This window comes from Sebastes fasciatus, chromosome 6, assembly GCF_043250625.1.
Source record: "Sebastes fasciatus isolate fSebFas1 chromosome 6, fSebFas1.pri, whole genome shotgun sequence".
Taxonomy (NCBI): domain Eukaryota; kingdom Metazoa; phylum Chordata; class Actinopteri; order Perciformes; family Sebastidae; genus Sebastes; species Sebastes fasciatus.
The window spans coordinates 15526282-15547366 of NC_133800.1; the positions used below are offsets into that span (position 1 = coordinate 15526282).

The following is a 21085-nucleotide window of genomic DNA, read 5'->3' on the forward strand; positions in this document are numbered from 1 at the left end:
CTGAAATTTGAATAAAATATTTAATTTTTAAAAAAATTTTTGTTTCAAACGGTTCTTAATGGTTGAGTGAATGTGAAAACGTTGGGCAAGGGGCTTTCCTATGATGGACAGAAATTGCTCTAAGTTTCTGTATGATTATTGGCCATCTCTCTGACTTTGCATAATGAAAGAAAACTCCGGTTTGCAAATCCAACGGTCTAGGAAAAGCCATGTGAAAAAAACAGCACATGCGCACACACATATACAAAAAAAACCTCCGAAGTCAGATTTCCAACTGCTCAGAACTTTTATTTCGAGGGAAATCAGGGTTAAAATTAAATTAAAATATAAAATTTAGATGGGCAGGTCTGTCTTTAAAGGGAAGGTGTTGACAGAGGAGAGTCGGCAGCCCTCCAGAAGGGAGGGAGAGAGGCAGGAAGGGAAAGACAGGAAGCTACAAAATGAAGTCTGGGGGACGAGCCTGGTCATTCAAGAAGTTATGTATAAAAAAAGAAAAAAAAGACGACAGATGCAGTTAGTTATTATAAACCCCACCCCCATCTGAAATGTCCTCATACGCAAATCAGTGCTATAGCTCTCTCCTTTTCCTTTTTCTTACAGGAAGTTTTAGATCATTTCTCCTCACTTCACTCGCTCTCACCATCATCATCTCATTCTGCCTTAATGTAACATCTTTTCCTGCAGTTTTGAAAAAAGTAAACAAAAAGTCCTTCAAAAATAAAATGCAGCAACCACATTTCATGTTCTACTATTACATATACAGTATATATATATAAATACATACATAAATATCTTACATGTACAACCAATTTTGAAAAGGGGGGGGGAAGAGAGAACCCAAAAGACTTATGAGGACTTGTGGAGGTGGGGGGAGCGGGGCACAGAGGCCCAAGTTGCTCATTGTGAGGGTAGTATGTCTTTCCATTTTATATTTTAGCTATACACACACGCGCACACACACAGCCTTTTGGGGGAGTGGGAAGCATTCCTCAGTTGGCCCAGTAGGGGGAGGTGCCGTAGCTGGACTTGTTGCCTTGGTTTTTCTGCTGCATGCTGCTGGACTGACTGCGCTGACCAGGACCACCCTGCAGAGAAAAGAGTCCATTCAGTCAATGACGTTTAAGACAACGCAACTACCCAACAGGTTTATTTAATTTCCCATGATGTTTATTAGCCATTTCTAGCTGGAGGGACTAAACTTCACCAGCACAACCCACAAGAAACTACAGATACAGTTTTGGTCCCTGCCCCTTGAAAATATCTGTCCCCTGGGTAGTACTTTAAGGGCATGGGAACCATCAGGGAGGAGTTTGCAGTAGTGTTGTATTCCTGGCTGGAATAGTAATGTTGTGTGGCTCACAATCACAGATAAAACACCCAGATTTACAAAACACTTCTAATGATGCAAACTTGTGTTGAGAAACCCTGGGTGGGCAGAATGTGATGTACGCATAGACACTTCAGTTTACCTGTCCGTCCTGTGTGAGGTGATGGTGCAGCAGCTGGGAGTGGGGCTGTTGGTGCGGTGGCAGGATGTGCAGGAAGGGAGCAGGGGCGTAGCCAGGAGCACCCCCAGGGTTCAGGGGCCCTGTTCCCCCCAGCGCTGAAGGCAGGCTGAAGGGAGGCGGTGTCCCCGTGTGGAAGCCCTGCTTGTCAAATGACTGAGGAGAACCGAGAGAAGACGCAAGAGGTTAAAATAGCTAATACAGGTCAACTTGATCAAGTAAAATAAATTAAATGCCAATTCCACTTAGTGTTCCATAAAAAATCTCTAGCCTATGCAAAAATGTTTTTGTATCCAAACTTAACAAACAAAAGCGTTAAGCCTTGACCTTAACACAGGCGTACGACAGGACAGCAAGTCACTCACCTGAGTTTTGCTGTAGATTGAACCTCCCATGTCCGGTACTCCTCCACCGGTGCCTGACCCCGACAGCCCTGGTGCTGAGAGGAGAATGAGAAGGAGGGAGTAGGAAGGAGGGAAAAGGTTGGAATGTAAGAGGGAAGGGAGGAATGCAAAAAAGGGAGGAAGAAAACAATAGAGAAGAGAGGAAAGTAAAGGGGTTAAGGGGGAAAAAGTACAACTGTGTCACTTCACTGATGATTGAATTGAATATGAAGCACTGATTGTTCATTTCCACTGTTAGTAGGAGGGGGGCCAGCCAGTAGGAAGAAGCATATTAAGTGAGGAGGCGCAGTGGCATGTTTCTCACTTTGTCTCCCTTTTGCATCTATCCATTTATGTGCACATCAAAGTGCAATCACACACGTGCAGATACACACCTTCCTCCAGAACACTCTTGACTGTAGAATCATCTGCAATTGTGAGTACATCCGTTTTTCCCACAGGGAAATGCCCGCTGACTTTGACTGTGTTGTTAAAGTGTGCGCACGTGTTGTGTGTGTACCTTTCCCAGGGCCGCTGCCCGCTGACTTGGCCTGTGACTGGGCAGAGCCTCCGTACCCTCCCTTACTGTACTCCCCACCGTGGGCTTGAGACAGGTCATCAAAGGCTGAAGGAGGAGGAGGAGGAGTACAGAAGAAGAGAGGAGGCAGAGCGAGCAAAGGAGAGATAAGGGGTAAGAAGAGAAAGACGGGAAACAGATAAGGTGAAGAGATGAAGAGGAAGAGGAAAGAGGATGGGAAGAGAAAAGAGAGGGGGGGCAGGGGAGAGAGAGGCAGTAAGGTAACCTGACTAAAATGGCAGCTGTGTCTATATTGAGCCGTGTCCAACTTCAGCGGGGGGTTTGAGCTATGCATGCAGCACAAGCAAAAACACACACAGGCCCGATTCCACACATGCATGCAGCATTTAGTGCACATGTATAAAGGGTTGGAAAGTGAATTCTCTTCTTCTCCGTTTACACTCTCCACACTTAATTTATGCTGAGGTCTCCGTACACGCACCCCGTATCCCTCACAATACATGAACTCATAAAACACAGCTGTACCAAACTGTTGCCATTATGGATTACAAAGAGTCATTCCTGGCAAACTTCACAAGAAGACAGTAGCTTGTGTACATTTGGGCATCAAAACACATCAGACAGAAGTGACTGGCCAGATAACCCTCTAATGTCACCATAACTAGTCCAACTGTTGAAGTCGATCAAGTAACCTCCTCAAGTGGGAGAACTCTCCTGGTTAAATTAAAAATAATAAAATAAAAACTACTTTTCGTGGCAAGTTGCCATGACAGTTTGAGGTAATGTGATAGTTAGGCAGTAATAATTTAAGATAAACCTGTGCTGTCATAGTTCAATAGACACACACAGGCTCAAGTCCATTATCTCAATTCAAAAGCTGAATTAAAACTAATTGATATAATCTTCACATGGAAACTTTTGATCACTTGACTGAAAAAAAAGTGCTGTGTTAATTTTCAGAAAACAACATCAGTCAGAGCAGTGACCGTCAGACAGCCTTCTTGTTTTGTCCAGTTCTTACCTGCGCCATATGCATGCTGTCCGTAATTGGGCTGATGCTGTTGGTGATACTGATTGGAGGGGTTGGCCAGGCCCATTGCAGGTTGCTTGGCCGAAGCAGGAGGCACAAAGACGGTGGGGCCATACTGGAAGGCTGAGGGAACCCCCGGCATACCAGCATAGTACGGCAGACCTGCAAAATGGCAAGTTAGATTCTGTCAGCCTGCTTAAATCTGATAAAGCAACTGAAGTACTTGACCCAGGAAACATGAGCAGTAGGATTGGAGATTCAGTGAAAGATATATCCACATAAAAGGATTAAGATATGTGCTTGTAAAACATCATTATCTCCAGACAAAGAGGGGAAACACAAAAAGAGCAATGAAAGCAGATTGCTAGGCAACTGTCTTTGTGTATAGCAGTGTTACATTAATACCGTCTACACAAGTGCAAATTGACTTTATGTCTACATTAACATTTATCTAAATATTAGGGATGCTCTTAACTACTAATTTCCCTAACGTTTAAATGGAAATTTAAACTTAGACTAGTTGACTAGTCTAAAAGTAAGAAAACACTCAGAAAACAGTCAAAATGGATCACAATTTAATCTATAAGGTTAAACATTGTATATAAGAGCCATTTTAAATTGTTAATCACTTCTTTCAATAACCAAATTGTATTTTGAATGCCGCTGAAATCCTTATGTCCACAGTGTCCGCTCCAGTCGTCCGGTTAGGAATGCGTCTCACAAACCCGGTGTGTGGTGTAATATTCGATGAAACGCCAGCGGGGACTGTGGTCTAAGAGGAGTCATAGATTGGCATCGCTTATAGGCTACCATTAGTATCTTCGTGCGCAAGTATTATTAAGTTCCATCTTCCCTTCCCTTTAGCTCTCAAACACAGAGCCAGCGACGCGGCACTCAGCCCTCAATAGTCTCTAACGTTAATTGTCAGTACTCAGTCCAAGAGTCAATTTATTGAAAAAATATAGATGTAATCATTTCCAAAATTAACACGTTTTTATATAATGAAAGATTCTGCTTCAATCCATAATTGTTGCCGCTTTTCAAAAAACCTTTTTATTCTCTCGCACGCACCTGTATTAATGACGACATTCGAAGCTTCATTCGAAAGCCTGAATCAAAGCTTCGCAATAAAAGAAATTACATTTGATACAGCCCTATCTGCTAGCCAATCCGGTTGACTAGGAGAGAACCACACCGACTGCTGAACCCAGCCGCTATTTTGGAAAAAGGAGGTGGTGGCAGGTGTGGGCCAGGAGAACGCAGCGGGTTGGAAGTGAGTCAGGAGCAGCTGATGAGTTCAGATCAGAGCCGAGGGCCGCAGCAACAGCTGAGTCAGCATGCGTCAATATGTAATTTAAATGCGCACATTAATAAAATAACAAGTTTAATCGACTAGTATTTCTGGTGCCGAGCGGACTAGCGCGGGTAGCAACGTTTAATTGACTAGTTGACTAACCGCACACATCCCTAGTAAAAATCACTTATCACTTGTGTTTAATTGAAAAATAATTGTAAAGATTTGGGCTGTACTGGCAGAAATCTGTTAAATTTTAAGAATTCCCTTTCTTTTTGAAATACTCAACAGACTCCTTATAAACATTTAAACAAGAATCCAAAAATAACAAAAGGGGAGACGGTAGCCAAAGCTGAAATTTGCATTAGGAGTAAATGCTGAGTGCGTGGATGGGTTGACATCCTCATCATTAAACATAATTTTACTTTTCCTTACCAGTGTATCCGTAGCCAGGGGGCAGAGGGGGATTGAGGAACGCCTGGTTCTGTGTTTGCTGACCCTGCCCCTGGCCTTGGCCCTGGTTTCCTGCCTGCTGAGCCTGCTGGGGCTGTGACTGCACCCCGGCTGTAGACAGGCTCGTTGGGGGAGCTGGAGATGATGAATCATTCCTGCCAAACTTTGTCGCTTCACCTGGACAGAAAATGACGGCAGAGAAGACAAAATTGAAGGTGAAACAATAAATCTAAAATTCCTTTGCCTGTCTGTTGAACAGACAACATGGATTGGCAAAGAAGCCACCAGATTAAGAACAACTAAGTACTTTGTCACAGTCCCTGATCGGTCAAAATCTCCATGTTGATATAATCAATTATGCTAAATTTAATATTCTGAAGTGCAAAAATTAAATCAAAAGTGGAAAACAGAAGGATGTATAATTTCATGAAACGGAGTAATTGCATCAGTTGTTCAGTGTGAGCTACGAGACAATCTTGAAACAGGATGCAGTAGACATATCAATTCAGAAACATCAAATTTTACTTACCAGTATATGGATTATTGGCCAGGCTCTCTCTCCCAGGCATAGCAGCCGCAGTACCAGGGAATGTTACACCATAATAATCCTGTGTAGGAGGAGAAAAATAATAATTAAATTGCCAAACGTACATCTCAGACTGTTACTTCGGGAATTTGGTGATATTGCCATGCAATAGAAGAGAGGATACATATTTTGAGCGGTTACTTTAGTAAAGGTAGCAGGAATGTAATATACAGGGAAACACATTTGAAAGCCCACTGCTGATTTACAAAAATACTAGAAGCACAGTAATATGCAGCAGGGGACAGGGCAGAATAAGACTCACCATAGGAAGGCGAGACTGCAGCATTTGCAAGTCCTCGTATCCATAGATCTGCTGTTGAAAAAAAGACAATGGGTGAGAAGAATTGATGATAATTTAGTACCATGTTGGAGTCTCTACTAAACCTCACTGTTGCGTGCAAACTCTACCCAGCTTTATTCAGTGTCTCAGTGCGTTCCATAGACGTCATGTTAATCAGAACCTACTAAAACACAATCATCATCAACACTGAAACTCCCTACAGAGATAGGGAGTGACCTCACTGCCATAATTGTTCAACTCTTGATTAATACAGAACTCTTTTATTTAAGGTGTACATGAAACCTTACAAATAGATTAATGACAGCATGAAGATGCTTAGTGACACAACCCTTCTTCCTTTTTTAAAAAACCGAAGGACTTAATTAATACACAAACAAGTAAATAAAAAATGATAAGGTAAGTGTATAGTTACCGGGTAAGCAGGTAGCAAGCCACCAGGGCCCATGATGTACTGGTTGGCCAGGAGAGGTGGCACACCTTGGGCCAAGTTGGGAGGAGCTTTACCTGGCAAAGAGGAGAAAAAATGATTTTTACTTGACAGAAATGATGCACATTAAGTAATTATCTTGTGAGTTATATTTGCACCACAGAAATAGTAATAAAAACAGTCATTTAAATCAACGTAGCAGGATGGTCAGAGGGCGGCCATTGTTATGTGAACTGTTACCATTACGACCTTTGTAGCGGGCTAACTTCCGTATAAACCAACTTTCAGAAAGTCGCTGACTCACTGGACTAAAACCTGTTGTTTTAGCGGCGTCTAGTGTGTGTGTGCGAATGGTCCCGCCATGCCGGCTGTTCCATTTAAGTAGGAAAGTATGAACTGCCCTTAACAGACGTTGATTCGGTTCTCTGACTACCTCCGCTGCTGGCTTAGCGTGTGTGTCACCATAACAAACAATAATTGCCATTTTTCTTCTGAACTAGTCAAATGACCAGAGCAAACTTCTATTTCTATGATTTATACATAATTTACATAAAGTTGTATAGATCTTAGTAGTGTGAAAACAGCCTGATAAGAGGAATTGTATTTGAAGACTACATTTTTTATTTCAAAGAATCTTTTGTACATAAGTTTGTGTGTTACGTTGGTGTGATTCCTGTATCGACCTAAGAGCCTACCAGAGGTGGTGTTGAGCAGGGGTGCTGTGCGGTTGCCTGCAGCTAACAGTGTGGCATTTGTGCCATTAGGAGTTAATCCCGGTGCTCCAGATTGGTGCAGACCATTGGAGATTGAGCTACTGACAGCCAGGGGAGCTGAAGGACTGGAATTGACAGCTTGGCTGGATGACGACAATGAATAGGCATGGAGGTTGCCGCTACTGCTGTCCTCATTACTTATCTGGAGTAATACGACAAGAGCAGAAAGGTTGTGTGAGAAGAGAAACAGCAACTGTTTTGTAGGTCAAGGCATGAATGTCTTCATAAATAAAACCATGTGGCTTTATGTCCTGCACTCAAATAAGCCAACTGCACAATAACTGAGTGCTACATTTTTCAGCCAATATGCCACATTCTTTTATTAACACAACTGCAGAGTGATGTTAAAGTAATCCAGTGTCTATGTGTAAGCATAAAAACACACTTACAGTGAGGGAGGAGCTTGTGGCGAGGGCCGATCCAGATGAGTGAGTACTGGTCACGTGACTAGAAAGAGAGTAAGATGATTCTGTCAGCCTGCTAAAATCTGATGCAGCAAATAAAGTACTTTACCCAGGAAACATGAGCATGAAGATTGGAGATTCAGTGAAAGATATGTCCACATAAATAGATTAAGATATGTGCTTGTAAAACATCATTATCTCCAGACAAAGAGGGGAAACACAAAAAATGAATCAATGTGCAAAATAAAATGCCACGATGTGTCCGAACCAACCCGTACCTGCTGAGCGAAGAGATGGATGTTGAGTGGGAAGGTGTAACGGCAGGGGAGGGGATGTGGTGGCCACCGTCACTCGTCATAACTGGAGACTCAGTTATCACTGTTCTAGACGATGATGTAGCTGGTTGAAAAGATAAATAACAGATTAATTTGGTGTAAATCTCTGTTGACGTTACTAACTGATTCTGAGGGGAGAAATAAAAGAATGAAACAATAAAAAAAACAAAGTTGGATGAGAAATATGGGTTGAGTCTAGGGGTGTGCGATATGACGATATTAGATCGTGAACAATTAAAATGTCTATGATCTGCATTTACAGCAAGATCGTAGAACCGTGCGACAGTGTACATTCTAGCAGTTGCTGGTAGTTTCAAGATGGCGGCGCGTGTCAGTGCAGCGGCTCTTCACTTCCTAGTTTGGTGCTTATTTGTGTGTATGCTGGATTTGCTTGTCGAGTTTTGTCAGGCAAAGCATGTGTATAGTTGTCAAGACTTAAAATCAACGTCGGATTAAGGCACAGTACCGCCGTTACAAGTGACTTTTAAAGGACGCACAACATACTGGCGGACATCTCCAGATCACCGGGGTCTATGTGGATTGTTATCGGCTCCGAGAAGCGAATAGAGAGAGGAAGCAGAAACGAGAATGCTGGGCAGGGCTGCTGGCTAGGCTAAAGAAGCATCCACACAAACCACTGCTACCAAGCACCTTTCTTCACAAAAAAAATGGACGAATTGGAGCTACAGATGGCAGCTTACAAGTCTGCCACGGACTGCTGCGTGATGTTAATAACCGAGACCTGGCTTCACCCGCTGATACCTGATGCTGCGGTGCAGCTAGCAGGCCACACAATCCACCGCCTGAACCAAAGCTAAGACTCTGGTAAGAGCAAAGGGGGAGGACTCTGTATTTATGTGCATAATGGCTGGTGCACAAACAGCCGAATCACTGAGTCACTGTTCCCCTGATTTAGAGGCTCTGTCAGTTATGTGTCGACCCTTCTATCTGCCGAGAGAGCTGACAGTAGTAATTATTACGGCTGTCTATATTCCACCTGTGGATCTGTGTCTAATAAGCTACCTGATTTAAAATTCCAAATTGAGTTCCTTTAATGTTATGTAGCAAGAGTGCACTTTACTTGAGTGTTGTGGTTTACCTTTTGAAACCAATGTTCATTTTGGGATGGGATTTATGCAAAAGTTCAAACCAGGTCAAAATTCTTGTTGAATGTTCATACCTTGCAGAATTGCACATTTGATTAAAATCTGTTTGGCCTTAATGATCTGTTATTCTTTTTCCTTATGTTTTATTAGCTTATATGGATATATATCTATATAGATATCTATATCGATATAAATATATATATTTTTTTAATGGGGAAATTAGTTTGGTTGTAATGTTCAGTAACTTGCAAAATTGTCTTTAAAACCAGCATGAAAAAAAATTGTGATAAGATTGTGGATCGTGATCATACCTTAAAAAAAACATGATCTGATATTTTGCCATATTGCCCAACCCTAGTTGAGTCTGTACTGGTCTTTATCAAACCTCCTCCACTTTCACTGAAAGGACTCTTCCCACTTCCTATAGAATGCATTTAACAATCAATATTCATCATATTGGATTTGATTGCCACTCCAGTTGCTGAGTGTACTTACTGTCCTGTGTGCTCTGTGTCTTCATGCCACTGTAGCCATTCTATGAGAAGAGAAAAGATCAAAGTTTTAGTATTATCATCCAGCTATTTGTCAAGTATTAAGCAGACATTGAGCTTTCGAGAAATAACAGTGAAGTCAGCGGTGGTCAACATCCTTTTTTCATTTGGGTCCCTTATACACATAGAGAAAAAGGTTTATCCTCACTGTGAGAGTAGCAGCTGAGGGGACATCTTTACTCTGAGAGTAGCCCAGATGAGGTGGCAGGGACCTTGGACCACTGCTCTCCACGCGGCTGGCTGCGGTAGGGGCTGTAGAAGAGGGTGGAGCGGCTGCACTGGGAAGACCCATGGAGGGGGAGGGTGTGGCGCTGGGTAAGCCCAAGGATGGTGAGGGGAAGCTGGGATCTGATACGGCTACGGGCAAGGTGGGTAAGCTGCTCATGTGTTCACTGTTCGCAGGACAGAGAGAAAGCAAAATGGGGAAATAAGGATGAATATACAATAAACATAGAGAATGTAACTGAAGTAAATGCGGGATGTATTATTACTATTGGTTAAAATATTTAATCACGATTAATCATTTTTTATCTGTTCAAAATGTACCCTAAAGGGAGATTTGTCAAGTATTTAAAACTCGTATGGGAGTGGGCAAATATGCTTGCTTTGTACAAATGTATGTATATATTTATTATTGGAAATTAATTAACACAAAACAATGACAAATTGTACAGAAACCATCACAGGCACTGCATTTAGCATAAAAAAAGATATACTCAAATCATAACATGGCAAACTCAAGCCCACCAGGCAACTAGTATGATATGGTTGGTACCAATTTCCTTAGGTTTTTTTAGTTTCATATGATACCAGTATTTTCACTCTAGCTTTAAAAATGAGCCTGCTACAACCTAAAAATCACAAGTTGCGTTAATGCCTTAAAGAAATTAGTGGCGTTAAAACGAATTTGCATTAACACATTATTATCACGCTAAATTTGACAGCCCTAATTATTACTTGCTTAATTTAAAACATACAAGCAGTTTCTGTCTGTAGCTGAGCCAAAATGAAGACATCAATCTCTAAACCCTTTTATCTCATTGATAAATTGTGTGCCCATGGATCCTTTTAGTGCTCTGCTTTTTGCATAGCTCAACATTTCATGCTGGAAAGATGAACAAATTAAAAATAACAAATGCATGACATAAGCAGACAAACCTGTGCCTAACACTCAAAACAATTCACATACCTCACAGATCCTGGCTTGGAGAACAGGCTGCTCTGTGGCTGCTGTGTGGGAACAGCAGTAGGGACAGGCATGGGTACATGAGCAGGGCCATGAGCCGGGGCTTGTTCCCTGGCCGACTCCGTCTGTGCCATGTCTCCCGTTCCACTACCAGCCTCAGACCCAAAGTCAAGAGCCCCAAACTGAACATTCAGGCCAGGTATATCTGCTGAGCCCGGCATCTCCACTGCTGACGACGGGATCTGAGAAGACATATATTTAATTAATATAATATATTATTTCTGATTATGAAAGGTAAAGTCATGGGAGTGGAGTTCACAGCTTGTCTGCAAACTAGTTTTATCTTCTACCCAGCTGTAGTCAGTGTCTCAGTGCGTTCCATAGAAGTCATGTTTGATCAGAACCTACTAAAACACATTCATCATCAACACTGAAAATCTCTACAGAATAGGGAGTGAACTCATCGCCATAATTGTTCAGCTCATGGTTAATACAGGGCTCTTTTATTTAAGGTGTACACATACCACATAGCCAGTCAGCTAGCTAGCTGGCTTGTCAAGCATGTGAGAGCAGATACATTATTGAAGACTTTTAGTTTCTGCCACATCCTGCAAGTAATATTGCTCTTTTGATATTTTTGCGAGGAGGTATTACACTTGTTTTGTCTGATTAAAGGTTCAGATATCAGAAGAGCTCACCTTTGAGGGAGGAGGTACTCTACGTCTCTGTGTCTTTAGCTGCCGCTGAGGGGGATCTGTGACGGAAGGCTCCATGCCTGGCAACTTCACTCCTGGAGAAGCTCCATCTCTTACAGGAGGGACGGAGGACTCATGACCTGAAGGAGATGGACAATGTCGTTAAAATCACAGCACTAGGATCGAAATAATTGTCAGAGCAAGACATAATGAAGACTGTTGATACTGCCACAATCTTACAGCACGGATACTGTTGAATGCTTAGCAGAGAAAACACTGCCTCAACTATATTGTGTGCTGAATATTTGTCTTAGATATCAGCTCTGTAGCCATTATCTTACCAGTCTTCTTTTCAAATATGTTAGTCTACAAAAAAGGCAAAAGGAGCATTTAAGTGTTTGTTCTAGTTTATTTTATTGTGGCTATTGAACAGCTCAGAGGGTCATGAAGCACTTCTACTGCTTCTGGTTTTCTTATCTCATTAATCCGCTAATTATCAATATTCAGTTATTAAAATAATAACTTGAGTTGCAGCTCTAATGTCATGTGGTATTCTAAGCAACTTTTCACTTTAATGGCATAGTATGATACTGTCCTGCAGCTTTACCTGGCGGTGTGGGGACCTGTGGAGCATGTGACAGGCCCAGAGGATCAGTGATGGGAAGTATGGAGGACTGTAGATGCCTCTGAGCCAGCTGGCTGAGCACCGCTGATGGCTCTGGTTGAAGCTTCATCTCCACTGGAGAGAATGCAGATAAATATATATTTATATACCTATTGTACTGCAGTGTGCACTGTTGTTGTGTTACATTTCTGTGTTAGATTTGTAATTTTCTTTAAGAAATTTAAACTTACAGTGTTGGGCAGTAACGGGGCCGTTCTCCACTCGCTGAGCCTTGATTTCTAAAGAGGGATAGGAGGCAGCAACAGGGTTCTGCATCGGAGGTGGCCCTGCATCTTTGGAAACATTAATGTTGCTGGCGGTGGCCAACGTCTGACTTGCTCTCTGACCAAGCCGAGGCCCATTGAGCTGCTCCGATGTCCTAATGTCAGAGGCAGGTGTCGGCTTAGGTGCATTCAGGGACCCAAAACCAGAACCCAGGACTGAGGACTGGGAGGATGAGAGAAGAAAACAAGAAATGAATATCATATATTAAATTTGTGGGCACATAAACATGCCTGTAAGTATTTGTTGATGCTTGCACTTGTGTAAGTGTGTATATGTGTGGCTGTCTGTACCAGTGCAGCATGTGCGTAGGTGGTACTAGCAGAGGCGGCATGGGCGTAGCTGTTGGCTGTGGCATGTGCGTAGCTGTGTGTAGCAGTGCGTCCATTGTGGTGGGAATTGGTAAACACCAGGCTTTGGCCCAAATCCTCGGCTGAGGGGCCATCGACTATCGCCCCCAAGTCAGAGTCCATAGAACCCCCTACAGCCACTCCAGTCTTAGGCAGTAAGCTAGCCAGGTCAACACTGAGGAGAAGCACAAGACGAGAGCAGAAGGAGTGGGGGGAGTGAAGAGTGGAAGAAAAGGGGGGTTTGGGGAGGAGGGTCAATAAGCAGAAGATAACCGCACAGATTAATAAAAAAGTTTTCAAGTTGACTGGGCTTTGGGCAGGATGGCTTACTTGGATCCAGGTGTTATGTGGTTTGCTTGAGGAGAAGAGGCAGTGAATACTTTGGTCTCAGACAACTGTGAAAAGGACAGGAAGTGCATCCATTAGATTAATTTAGGCAAATGTGCGGTATTGTATATCAACAACAATTCAGAACCACATTGATATAGTTACATCACATAAAATCATTGACTCTTAACCAATAGTATTTAGTAAGTTAACGTCACAAGACATAATCTAAAATAACACTAGATATTAGGCAAGCCAGTACAGATTTAAAGCAATCCAAGTAAACAAACTATGTAGGCCCTCAAATTAATGCAAATCCCTTTCAGATCATTATAAAAGTGCGACCTTACGTCCTCATTCCAGTCCTCTGATGCCCAGTCTTCCGGATTGCCTGCCCATGTTCCAAAAAAAAAAAAAAAAGTTAGCCAAGTTAGTGTTAGGGATGTCACGGGGAGGACATTTTCCCACCGGTTAATAAACTCGTGACAACATAAGTGTTACCGATTACACCGGACATTTTACAAGAAAAGATGACGCTCAATATCTGTGGAGCGCTTTCTTTGATCTTTAACATTGGATGGCTGTGTGTCTGACTTCTCCGGTCGAGCTTTCGGTGCCGGGCTGTACGTTTCCACACAGCCTGCGACCGCTCCGTCCTCCTTATTGCATTGGGTTTAAATCCAAAATATTGCCAAACAGGTGCCTTTGCTTTTCGCTTTGACACAAAATCCTCTGCTGTCGTCTTGTCTGTCAACTCTCTCTCCTCCCATGTGTGTGAAATCTGACTCCTGCTTCTCAGACACTTTCGGTTTATAATTGTAGCGCCCTTCGTCCGACTATGTATTGATAACACGCTTAGTATTTTACAAATTAGTTTTTTATTTGATGAACGCGGCACTGATACGCAAAAATGAACCAAATGGGTTTTATTTCTATAAAAAAAAAAACGATGGTGGGGGCAGTGGGCAAGTTATGTAACCAGCGTATGCCCGAACACCGTTAACACCGACTACTGCAGCGAGCCTACTCATCTCAGTAACCATTAACCACTCCAAGCAGTGATACAAAATAAAGCACTCTGCCTGCTTTAATAGAACACTACAATTAAAAGCCCTTGAATCCAATGTATAGATTAATTTGCCCATTTCTGCTTGAATCTGCTTCCATTTGGCAACTAGTGGCCTGAATTTGGAATATCTTGCTGATTCGGTGCAAGTGAACTCGATGAGGTTGAGAAGACATATATTTAATTAATATAATATATTATTTCTGATTATGAAAGGTAAAGTCATGGGAGTGGAGTTCACAGCTTGTCTGCAAACTCAACTAGTTTTATCTTCTACCCAGCTGTAGTCAGTGTCTCAGTGCGTTCCATAGAAGTCATGTTTGATCAGAACCTACTAAAACACATTCATCATCAACACTGAAAATCTCTACAGAATAGGGAGTGAACTCATCACCATTTGACTCAACAAAGCAATTTTACAGGGAACATAGGAAACTGCATCAAAATGTGACATCTTATGTTCCATTATTTTCCTTACCAGTTCCCTCAGCAGGTTCATTGCCATCCCATGCCTCCTGGCGAGCTCGAGCATTAGCTGAGTAGTCAGCAGGATTGAAGGTGCTGAAAGAAGTAGAGTGGAAAGAGGAGACAAGAATATAAGTGTAATTGAAGAGAATTGCATCCGTTGTTGCTACTGAATGAGGAGATCCAGAAACTTAATTTATCACACATTTTTTAGGAATATCCGTGTAATCACCATCACCACTTCCTCATCCTACTTCAGGCTCAAGATTTACACTAAACACACATTCTTACCCCATTCCCTGGGTGGAGAACCTGTTGACATCAGCTGCTCTTCCTCTACCGCGAACCCCTGCCCCTGAGGACACACAAAACAACCAGATGACCTCTGCTGACTGGTCCCTTTCAGCCTCAACTCTTCATTAAGCATTTTTAAGGTTACTGAAAAAAGTTGTTTCAGTCATTGACCTTCGTTTGCATTAGACAATATTATAATTGTCTGTTTTTGTTTCAAACCATACCTGCATACATGTGTCTAAGTTTCTTTTCCATCATGTTCTACAATCTGGCATTTCTTAAGTTTTGTGCTCAAAAAGTAAACTAATAATACAGTGCATTGTAATAGTTAACTACACCAGAATGATATCACAAATCTGTGCTGTCAAAACATACATACATGGGCCATTGAGGTGTACGTTAGACAGGCTGTCTAAATAACCCAAAAGATATGCTTTTGTCCAAAGAATGTCTTGATGTTGACATTTAACTTAAGACATTTAACAGCTATTCATAAAGACAAGCAGCTACAAGTTAAAACATAACCAGCCATCTGACACAATTTCTTCTGAACCAGGCCTTGATTGACCTCACCATTCTTAGATTACTGGTCATTACAAAAAAAAGCCTTCAAATCAAGCCAGATTCCACTCCTTTTCACCCTCTCCAATCTCTTTATCTATCGCAGACATCCCCCGCCCAACTAAACACACACTCAAGCAGCTGCAGGGACTGAGTGCATTCCACACATGTTGAGTGCTGCAATACTCTAAATGCCTGCAGACACAAATAGATGTCGCTTGCTACATCACCAAAACATGCACAACAACATCTGAGAATTTCCAATCTAAAGATTGCAGTTACCAAAAAAACAGACGATATTACAATTTTCTTTAATTTTTAGACATGCGCAAATGATGGACTGCAGGGTTGTCAAAAGTAGACACATAAGCAAGCAATTAACCTATAAGGCAGATGTTTTCAATTTCTACCAAATATAGGTATACCAAATCTGAATTTAGTTTCAAAATACTCATTTCAGTTTTTAACCTGCATGTTTTTAAATCTCTTTACATTAATGGGACAAGAGCCTCGGAAAAAGTAACTGGTAGCTATAGAAACCACTTTTTTTCCATAATCTTTGTATGATACAACTTTGCACCTCTGGACTCCGTGCTAACAAACTGGCAACGTATTCAATAAACTAAAGGGGTGTCATTTTCTGTACTGCTCACCTCTGCCCCGCCCTCTGCGTCCGCGGTCTCCCCCTCTCTCTCCAGGAGCCACCTCAAACCCATTCTCCTCTAACCGACCTAGAATCCAACAAGAAACAAAGGTACAGGTAAATTAATACATTAAACTCATATTATTCATACTGAACTGGGAGAAAGGCCTCAGAGCCTTTTTAATTAAACCCACTGGGAAATCAAAGTTGAGCAAATTAGAAATGTTGAGGGGAAAATTCCATATACTCAGCATACTTTTAACAACATAAGACCGAAAATAAACTTGTCAAAGATGCATCAAATACAGAGAACACTATTGTAACAGAATGACAAGGAACATACAGCTACACAATCCACAGACTGGATAAACATTTCTTCATTTTTTTACCTTCACGCCCTCTGCTGATGCCTCTGCCCCTCCTGTTGGATGCCCCACGTCCGCGACTGGCCTCCCTTTCCCCTCCTTTCTTCTCCCTGCTTTCCTTTATCTCTGAGGGTCCTCCTTCTTTCCCAAGGCTACGCTTCTTCCCTACAGTCTCCCAGGAGTTCTGACAGATGTAAACAAGAGAATGAGGTTGACTTAATACATAAATAAAATAGACCTATACTGTGATTTAAACTTTGCATTAAAATAGTTCATGGTGTTTTTGTTTCTGCAAAATCCCAGGGAAATTGCCATAAGTCATTAACACAAGCATAATATGTATATGTGAATGTGGTTTGTGCATGTGTACATAGATTCTTACTGTGTCAGAAGTGCTCTCCAGCAGAAAATTGATGGCTCTGTTTACATCTTCGTTGCAGTCATGGAGGGCTACCACGCACTCATCTTGAGTTTTCCCAGTGACCTCAATCAGCTGTGAGCGTGCAAAACAAAAACACGTCGTTAAGTTAGATCACCGCGTGATGCAATGGAGGGTCCCAATGTCCAAGAACTCTTAGAAGATATGCTGGTGGATCCAGAAAATGTATTTTGTCTAAATGTGTGTACATGCACAAACACATTACCTGTTTGACCTTGTCTTCAAAGTCAGCATCATTTTTGTCGTAGATAATTTGGGCTAAACGAATCTGTTCTGCTGTTGCCTGGTAAACAAACGGAGTTCAGTTAGAAACAATACAACAGGAACACATGGAGCCTGGCCTCCTTTTCATATTCAAACAATACATCAGTCCAACAGACACTTGGTTTTATTTACTTATTTCAATGAAAGACGCTACAATCCTAGTGAAGGTATACCATGTAGGATGTGGTCACCTAAAAATCCTTTTAAGATTGTGAAATTACATTTTACATTCATTCAATATCCGTATAATAAAATTCAAAACTAAGTGAGGCAACCTTTTATAGTACTAATTATAAAAAAAAAGACTATATTGTAATTGAGCAGGACAATAAGGCCTGGATACGACTCTGTACATACAATGGTGAAAACCCACCTGTATCTGTTTCTGTGGCTGTGTTGTTTGTGTGGTGGTAGGCATCGTTTTATCCCGAGTCCCCCGGGCTTGATTGCTGGCCACTGAAGTCATCATATACAGTATATACAAAACAATGTATGTACAAAATAGAAAAATCTGTAGGGGAGAGAGAGAGGGGACAGAGGCAAAGTGAAACGACATCCACCTGTGAGTAAAATATAATAAATTATGCCAATACAATGAACTGAATTTGAGCAGACTGAGACTCACTGTTGTCAAAGTATACCATGTAAGACTATAACCCCATCTGTCGCCCCCCCACCACCCGAGTTAAATTTAGCCAACCAAAAGGGGACCGTCCGGGTGTCAACTTACAACCCTCCCTCCAGTCTCCCACACAAAAACACAGTGAGTATGCACCAGCATATGTTATGGGTATTATGAATTATAACACAAAATAATTATAATTTATCTCTGATTAATTATATTTTGACTTTACAATAATTTCAAACTAATTTTACTGCAACAGTGATCCTTTTTAATGTATTTCCCCCCCCTCCTGAGGACATTTTCTCCTGTTTCAATGTTGGTTAACGCAGTTGGTTTTGGGGATAAGGACCGTCTCTAAGTTTGGCAAATGTCTGATGTTTACTTCCTATTTTTTTACTACAACAATCAATCTTGAACAAAACACTCTTAATTATTGCATGCTTATCCCTGTCACTGTTAGATGAAATATGTACACATTATAACACTTTTCCCAAAGTCAGATAGTAACAGCCATTCTGGCATTTGATTAAAAGTAATAAGTAACCTAACAACAAAAGGAACTTTGGGCTTCATGCCAGAGTAAACAATGTCTAAGGAAGCATACAATTTCCATGGGTTATATTATGTATTGCATACATTAACTGGGTTTAACTAATAATACTACCAGTTATATTATATGACATACATTAACTGGGTTTAACTAATAATACCAGTTATATTATATGACATACATTAAATAACACTACCAGTTATATTATATATTACATACATTAACTGGGTTTAACTAATAATACTACAAACTGACAACTTGTCAGCATGTGAACACAACAAATAAGATCCACAGGCTGTGATCATTATTGTCTGACAATATGTTTGTTGACGTGAGACAGCACCGCACGGTTAATGTAGACAGCTGTATAATAATCTCTACATCTGTTGTGTAGGTGTATTTATTTATTCATTCCCATCTGAGAAATGATATAAATAACAACCACCTTCTCCATTTTTGGGAACCAAGTGGTTTTAATGATTATACACATTTATGTGTATATGTGTGTATATATATATATATATATATATACTGTATATTTGTTTTATGAACTTGTCCTACCATTTTACCACTTCTATTATTATTATTAATATGTTCTGTGATGTTCTGTTTTAGCAATAACAATCTTTTATTTTATTTATCTGCTTTTATTGTCTTGTGAAGTACTTTTTAACATCTGTTTTGAGAAGTGCTATATAAATAAATGTATTATTATTATTAGTGTTTTTTTCTGAGTAGGATGGGGTGAGGAAATGTAAATGAAGTTCTCTGCACAGTGATTCAGTACTGATCTAACCGAAGTGATGACTGAATCCTAACCTTATATATAGCACGGCACGGCTAACGTCAGCTGTATAATGTAGCAACTGTTAGGCAACGCACGTTTATTTATATAGCACATTTCATACACAGAGGCAAAGTGCTATACATAAATATACATATTTTCAGTGGCTATTGTAAATGATATAACTGAATCCTAACCTTATTTAGGCGAACGTCTCAAGAAAGCTCGGCGGAAACATGAGCCTCACATTAGCTAACATTCACATTAGCGTCAGCTAGGTCAACTAGCGTTAGCTCGAAGCTAGCAGTAGCCTGGCTCCTCTTTGTTCCGTGTGAGAAACACTCACGACTCTTACCTTTAAACGTCATGATATGCTGGCACAATATGAACAGCAGTGACAATATACAATCTATTAACCTGCCCGATGTCCGCTAAACGTGCCTGCTGTTCGGATAGCAACCACAAAACAAATAAACAAAGTGCGACGATGTACCCTTTTGTGTAAACCGAGCTACCATTAGTCACTTTACGCGAACATTGGGAGGATAAATGTAGCTTAAGTTGGCAGCAGTAGGCGAACACGAAACTGAAACGAACAAACGTCGTGTGATACATTCACATTTACAACAACCAGTGTCCAACACTACGTACCGGGAATATAACACGGTGTGTGGGGGAGAAAAGTTGTCGAAAAACGCGTGGCCCGCTGCCATTAAAGCTACGACAGATATGAAGCTAGTTAGCTACATGCTAACTAGCTGCCCCGGCATGTGAACGGCCCGTCCGCATACAATGGACACAACGGCTAGTTAGCAACGAGCTAGTTAGCAACGAGCTAGTTAGCTATCCACCGAAAAGGACGACCTGTTTCTCTGATTTGACCACCTGTGTTTCCTTAAACTAGTGTAAAAGTTATCATATAAGACGCCCGAGTCGTTAAAGGTGTTTTTAAATCGACTAAATAAGCACAACAACATGTGTTAATTGTTTCTCTTTTACCTGCTAACACGCTTCGCTCAGCCAGCAGCAGCAGCAGATGCTGTCACGTGACCTACCGCGCCGTTGTTCACCGTTGTGAAGCTGAGACAGCCAATCAGAACCAACCAAGCCGGTCACGTGGTTTAAGCAACGTGCTTCCTTACGTACGCGTTTCTGTCGAGGAGGAGGAGCGCGCATAGTAATATTTCCAGTTTGAGGACTTGAGGTGAAAACTTTTTTTTTTTACATTAGAGTTTGTTTATGTGGAGATTTTCCCATATGTATCCTCCTGGGAACCGAGTTAATAAAAGTGTCTTCCAATTATTTTTTTTTGTGATTTCCTTCCTATTTAGGGTTAAAACGAAAATCTTAACAATTTAGGCTTGTTAAACTTTATTTTTATTGTCCACTGTAGTGGACTATAGGACTATTTCAGTGTGAAAAGACTTTAAAAAATGAACAGATTATGGCTGTAGAGTGATATTAATCCAAGAATACATTCAAATTGATTAAAAAAAAAAAAATGCCATATCATTGGAAATCCTATGTCCTCTTTACAATACACCAGGGGTTGATAGAGTAGGTCAAAAGAGTAAGAGGATATGTATGTGGACAAAATGTCCACTACAGAGGACACATGTCAGTGGGCTGGGTCTCAGGAGGATATATTTATATAGTTGCTGTTAGTAACTTGCCCAAGCAGTGTTTTTAATGTGTAACTTTATATTCTTATGATCATGTGCCCTGATCATTTATGGTAAGATTATCAGTGTTTTCCTTCAATAGTGATGTATGTTTGATGTTCTTTGTTTGACATGTATGTTTCTTCTCTTCTCTTCCTGATTTTTTTCCATGGTGCAA

General features: G+C 41.1%; 1 protein-coding gene and 2 non-coding genes across 8 annotated transcripts; all 3 read right to left on the minus strand.

The window, feature by feature from the left end:
- Positions 1 to 267: 267 nt before the first annotated feature.
- On the minus strand, positions 268 to 20384 carry LOC141769123 (ubiquitin-associated protein 2-like). 6 transcript variants are annotated; one of them, XM_074637855.1, is made up of 30 exons: positions 20246 to 20384; positions 17661 to 17798; positions 17229 to 17306; positions 16967 to 17077; positions 16609 to 16768; positions 16230 to 16307; positions 15013 to 15076; positions 14735 to 14817; positions 13541 to 13581; positions 13194 to 13258; positions 12807 to 13038; positions 12423 to 12678; positions 12175 to 12306; positions 11571 to 11707; positions 10876 to 11114; positions 9835 to 10078; positions 9631 to 9670; positions 7973 to 8093; positions 7680 to 7737; positions 7213 to 7432; positions 6503 to 6594; positions 6052 to 6099; positions 5733 to 5811; positions 5186 to 5380; positions 3448 to 3618; positions 2409 to 2513; positions 2284 to 2316; positions 1871 to 1944; positions 1470 to 1661; positions 268 to 1085 (listed from the first exon to the last, which is right to left on the minus strand). In XM_074637855.1, exons 2-30 carry the CDS (start codon positions 17754 to 17756, stop codon positions 990 to 992), a joined length of 3540 nt encoding a protein of 1179 aa, XP_074493956.1. In that variant the 5' UTR covers positions 17757 to 17798; positions 20246 to 20384; the 3' UTR covers positions 268 to 989. The 6 variants fall into 6 exon arrangements, with proteins under 6 accessions (XP_074493956.1, XP_074493955.1, XP_074493959.1 ...); XM_074637854.1 differs by having other exon boundaries at positions 6052 to 6102; XM_074637858.1 differs by lacking the exon at positions 2284 to 2316.
- Positions 3704 to 3782, minus strand: LOC141770284 (small nucleolar RNA SNORD121A). Its single transcript, XR_012594510.1, has one exon. It is a non-coding gene; the product is annotated as a small nucleolar RNA SNORD121A (small nucleolar RNA).
- Positions 7823 to 7901, minus strand: LOC141770285 (small nucleolar RNA SNORD121A). The gene has a single exon (XR_012594511.1). It is a non-coding gene; the product is annotated as a small nucleolar RNA SNORD121A (small nucleolar RNA).
- Positions 20385 to 21085: the final 701 nt, after the last annotated feature.

What these genes read in the sequence shown, in the direction of transcription:
- LOC141769123 (XM_074637854.1), bottom strand. Translation starts at nt 17,756, where the DNA reads ATGATGACTTCAGTGGCCAGCAATCAAGCCCGGGGGACTCGGGATAAA. An exon ending in ACAGGTCCCCACACCGCCAG is followed by an intron (nt 11,708 to 12,174) that starts GTAAAGCTGCAG and finishes CATCTCCTTCAG; the next exon opens with GTCATGAGTCCTCCGTCCCT. An exon ending in GGGCAGCGGCCCTGGGAAAG is followed by an intron (nt 2,317 to 2,408) that starts GTACACACACAA and finishes TCACAATTGCAG; the next exon opens with ATGATTCTACAGTCAAGAGT.